The sequence below is a fragment of the Ceratotherium simum genome, chromosome 3, assembly GCF_057802395.1.
Source record: "Ceratotherium simum simum isolate JZ-2026a chromosome 3, ASM5780239v1, whole genome shotgun sequence".
Taxonomy (NCBI): Eukaryota; Metazoa; Chordata; class Mammalia; order Perissodactyla; family Rhinocerotidae; genus Ceratotherium; species Ceratotherium simum.
In genome coordinates, this window is record NC_141902.1 from 92949776 (window position 1) to 92954533 (window position 4758).

General features: G+C 59.8%; 1 protein-coding gene across 1 annotated transcript; it reads right to left on the reverse strand.

The window, feature by feature from the left end:
- Positions 1-2820: 2820 nt before the first annotated feature.
- MESP1 (mesoderm posterior bHLH transcription factor 1) lies at positions 2821-4202 on the reverse strand. Its single transcript, XM_087429139.1, has 2 exons — positions 3504-4202; positions 2821-3178 (listed from the first exon to the last, which is right to left on the reverse strand). Exons 1-2 carry the CDS (start codon positions 4200-4202, stop codon positions 3104-3106), a joined length of 774 nt encoding a protein of 257 aa, XP_087285265.1. The 3' UTR covers positions 2821-3103.
- Positions 4203-4758: the final 556 nt, after the last annotated feature.

A 4758-nucleotide genomic window follows, 5' to 3' on the forward strand; every position in this document is an offset into this window, starting at 1 on the left:
GCATCAGCATCTACACAGGACAGCTGTCTCAGCGGGACACCATGTGCGGTCAGTGAGCAGAAGCAGGTTCCCTGCTGGCAGCGGCACCCGTGGCCCATGTGCGTTAGGAGCTTTATTTTATGCCCTCCAGCATGCACTCAGTTACCTGCCTGGGCTATTCCAAAGACGGGACTTGTCACTACCACCCACCGTTGTCCCCACCCTAATAGCCACTAACTTTGTGGAAAACTCCTTGACCTTTTTCTGTCTTGATCTGTAACATAACCACAAGCACACACCTGCCCACCTCTCCTGTGGCTCTGAGGCTAAAGTGACTTGAAATTAGATGGTGAATTGAAAGCCCAAAGCTGAGTCTGGCCCAAAGTAGCTGCTCCAGATCTGTTTCTCCAGCACGTGCGTTCTGACCATCAGGCTGTGAAAGCAGCTCTGCGGGAAGGGAGGGCAGCCCTGTTGACCAGCAGCGACCAGATCACGGGCGGACCCACAGGCTGGCCCCGGTCGGTGCCCCGTGCTGACGCCGTCCTCACACTCCCACATTCCAGCAGACGAGGCTCAGACCGCCCCAGCCCAGGGCACCCTGCCAGGCCCCCGATGAGGTGTGCTACCCCATACCCTCTGTCCGTGAAACAGGCTGGTGTTCAGCTGTCAAAAAGGCAGTGCACCCGCGGGTGAGCACACAGGCCCAATCCCAGCGCTGCTACTGAACATCTGTACGGGCACATTAGTTAGCCTCTTAACTTTCCCATCCTTAAGGTGGCCCCGTTAACTGGGGTTACCTCACAGGTTAGCTGAGAACTGAGAGCGCACGTGCCCAGGACTCACCTACCCGGACGCTGGTTACTGTCCTCGTCTCTCTAAGTGGGGACGCAGGGTTTCCTCCGGGTGCGAGTGGGGCTGGGCCAGGAAGCGGGTGGGGTGCGGGAGCGGTGGGAGGCAACCCATCTCCAATCCTCTGTCTTATTAGCAGGGACGTGTTAATGAAAATTCACACCCAGGTGCTAATAAACAGTGGGCCCCTCCTGGGCTCTGAGAGGGAGGAGAGGCCCTCCGCAGGGGAAGGGGCTGGCCAATGAGCCCCACTTATCGGTGAAAAGACTTGCTAATAACTTTAATTCCCCATCCTAAACCACGGGGCCTTTGCCATGCAAACAGACTTTCTAAACTGGGTAGGCTCCTGGAAAAGACTTCCCGCTCTGCTCCAGTTAGGGTCCTGGGAGGGGAGAGCGAGATGGGGGTGGAGATGCGGGAGAAGGCGGTGATCAGCGAAGGTGTGAGGTCCTGCCCCACTGCAGGGCCTCTGCTTTTGGATCCTACTCTCTGCAGCCAGATGCTGGCCAGGGTGCGCCTGGACTCCTGAATTACACAGCAGTGACCCCACCCCACTCCGAATTATTCCCCTCCTGGCCAGGGCCCAAGCACTGGAAATGATCTCTGAGGTGGTTTCAGAACACGCCTACCAATATCAGTGGATAAGCAGGTAAACTGTGTGGTATGTCCATACGATGGAACAGTACTGGGCAATAAAAAGAAATGAAGTACTGATACGCAAGACAAAATGGGTGAACCCTGAAAACGTTATGCTGAGTGAAAGAAGCCAGATACAAAAGGCCTCATATTGTATGATTCCATTTGTACAAAATGTCCAGAACAAGCAAGTCTACAGAGAAAGTAGATTAGTGGGCTGGGGTGGGGGTGGGGAGTGGAATAATGGGGAATGATGGCTAATAAATACAGGGTTCTTTTTGGGGGTGATGAAAATGTTCTAAAATTAGATAGTGGTGATGGTTGCATAACTCTATGAATATACTAAAACCATTGAATTATAACCTTTAAAAGGGTGAATTTTATAATATGTAAATTACATCTCAGTAAAGACAAATACCAAGGTCTGTGTTTCAAAGACGCTTTAGGGAGGCAGAGGGAGAACTGGGTATCCATAGAGGGTGAGGGACCCTTGGGCAGAGAGGCTACACCCCCTTGCCCACCCTCATCCCCAGGCTTGACTGCTCACCAGACCCCCCTGACCCAGGCCAGGCTCCTTCTGGGCTCAAGGCTCCCCTCTTCCCCATGCAGCACCTTCCTAATCTGAATCCAGCCAGTGTAGACAGGAGTGCGGCAGCAGTCCAGGTCAGCTGTGTGGATTTGGATGCAACCAGATGAGCCTGTCATCTTACCTAGCCAGGCCTCTGTGAGGTCACAGTTACATAACCTCAGGACTGATCCACTGGTCTTATGTCCCTTAACCACATGGGAGAGAAACCAGACTGAAGGGAGATGGGAAAAATCCCAGGTCCAGGCCAAGATGCTCCAGCACAAGGGGAGTAAGGACGCCAGACACAGGAAATGAGCCTTTGGAGCCGGTGTCCCCCAGGCCAGAATGAACGGAGCTGGCAAAATCCTACCAGGGCTGAGGCCTCAGATTCTGAAGTCATATCTGGGCCTGAGTGCTGATTCTTGGTTTACTGTTCTGTAAAATGGTTATTTGGATATAAAATGTGTAAAGGACTTGATGCACAATAAGTACTTGCTAATGGAAAATGTATTTTCTACAGATTCTTTGGTTTTATCCAGCTGCCCACCAAGTCCAAAGAAAAGATGGACAGACTCCACTAGCTGCCACTTTCTCATCTGGAGAGCCTCCCCCCTTCAAGGCTGACCCATGTGGAGTAGGAGATGCTAAGCCAGGGTTGAAGGCAGGGAGGAAGGGGTCTGAGCCTGTGTGCTTTGGGGGCTGAAATTGCAAGAAACCCTCCCAACTCTCTTATGTTCTTCTTTGGAGGAGGGGGAGGGAGCACTGTGTCCATGAAGAGGAAGAAGAAATTGCCAACCTACACCAGCACAGTTTATTCACAAATAAATAAATACACACTAGGCAGAGCCTGCTGCCTGCCTCTAAGTGTGTACGCTATGGGCTGCCCCGACACAAGAGACTGGGGAGGGCCGTCCTGGGTGGGGACAGGCTGTCACTCTCAGGAATGCCCATGCCAGTATAGCCGGTGCCCTCCTCGAGGAGAGGGAGTCTGGAGAGGGACCACTTCGAAGCTGAGGCCAAGAAGGCCTCGGGGCTCACGGCCAGGGCGCCAGCTGTCGTCACTTCAACCACTCAGGCTGGCGACCACTCCAGGGGCGACAGGGGCATCCAGGTCTCCAGCAGGGCCAGCACGTCGCCGGGAAAGAGCTGCGGGGAGAGAGGGAACAGCGTGGCCCTCTGCGTTGGCCGCGGAGCCCGGACGTCCGCGGTCGTGGGCTCCACTCTCAGGAGGCCTTTGGCGGGGAACGGGACCCTGTCCCCTGCGCGTCCTCTCCCTGCCCTCGCCGGGGCACACCAGCTACGTTGCTCCCGTGAGCGGGCAGGCGAAGCTGGGCTGCGGTGGGGGGAGGGGGGAGGCAGGGTGGCTGGTCCCCGCAGGGGTGCTGTCTGCCGGGGGCGCGGACAGTAGGTGGCGTGGCGCCATCCACCACGGCACCGGGAGGGGGGTCTGCGCGCGGAAAGAGGTACTAACCGGAGACGAGGGACCCAGCTCCATCGCCAGCCCTTCTGGGCACACCTCCTCGTTGTAGCGCACCGGCAGGTTGCACAGCTCCGGCGCCGCCGGGGCCTCGGGGCAGGCTGGCGGGGATCCCCAAGACGCCGCGGCCCCGGCAGCTGAGCCCAGGCCCGGGCCGCACGCCTGCGTCTGCGCCTGCGTGGTGCCGCCGTCGGGGCAGAGCGGGCAGCCCCGAGGGAGCGGCGCGTCGCTGTGCCGCCGGCGCCGGCGCTGCAGGCTCTCCTCGCTGAGGCCCAGCACGGCCGACAGGTGGCCGATGTAGCGGATGGCCAGCCGCAGCGTCTCGATCTTGGTCAGGCTCTGGCCGGCGGGCGCCACGGACGGCGGCAGAAAGCGGCGCAGCTCGTGCAGCGCGCGGGCGAGCGTGCGCATGCGCAGCTTCTCGCGCTCGCTGGCGCTCTGCCGCTGCCCGCTGCCCAGACGGCTGCCGCGGGCGCTGCGCCTCCCGGCGGTCGGGGCGCGAGGGGCCGGGGGTGCGGGCCGCCCAGGCCTTGGCTCGGGGCTGCCGCCCAGGGCGCTGCCCCAGGTGTCCGGGGACGAGGCGGGGGAGCAGCCGCAGTCCCCGTCGGAGGCCGGCGGCGGCGGCCGGGCAGGGCCCCAGCCCGCGGAGAGCATCCAGGCCTCGGAGAGCGGCGGGCACAGGGACTGGGCCATGGCAGCGGCGGCGTGTCTGGGGGCCGGCGGCCGGCGACGGCTTTATCCCGACCCCGAGGTGTCAAGTGGCCCCTTCCAGGCCGCATCAGCACTTCAAAGCGGGCTCGGGGCCTGGAGGGGGCGGAACCTGACCCTTTGAACCGACGGGGGGCGAAGGTGCCTGCCCGTTGGCTGCGCCAGGTCGGCCCCACCTGGACCCTCGCGTGGGCACCTGACCCAGCCACTTGGGCCTCCTGCCTGCGCCTCAGACCAGCGCTGCCCGGGGCTGCCCGGCCAGCTCTGCAGGTTAAAGGAAGCGAGGTCAGGGAGCTGGAAGTCCAGGACCTAGGTTTGGGGCTGCCTTCACCTGCTGGGGACCTTAAGCAAATTCTTAAATTTTCTTGCATCTTTGTTTCCAATGTGTATAATGGGAACCTCGGAGCATGCTGCAGCCAGGTCTGTAGAATTAGTTGGGGACCGGGAGTGGGGCCCTGATTAGCGCTGGAGGTGAGAGGAGCAGTAATCTGTTCCTCCTCTGAAGCAGGCTGGTCCTGGATGCGCCCTTCCCTGGTGGGCG

Excerpts from the sequence above, each read along its gene's own strand:
- MESP1 (XM_087429139.1), bottom strand. The coding sequence starts at position 4,202 with ATGGCCCAGTCCCTGTGCCCGCCGCTCTCCGAGGCCTGGATGCTCTCC. Across the intron at positions 3,179-3,503 it reads AGCTGGGTCCCTCGTCTCCG|CTCTTTCCCGGCGACGTGCT; the intron begins GTTAGTACCTCT and ends CTCTCCCCGCAG.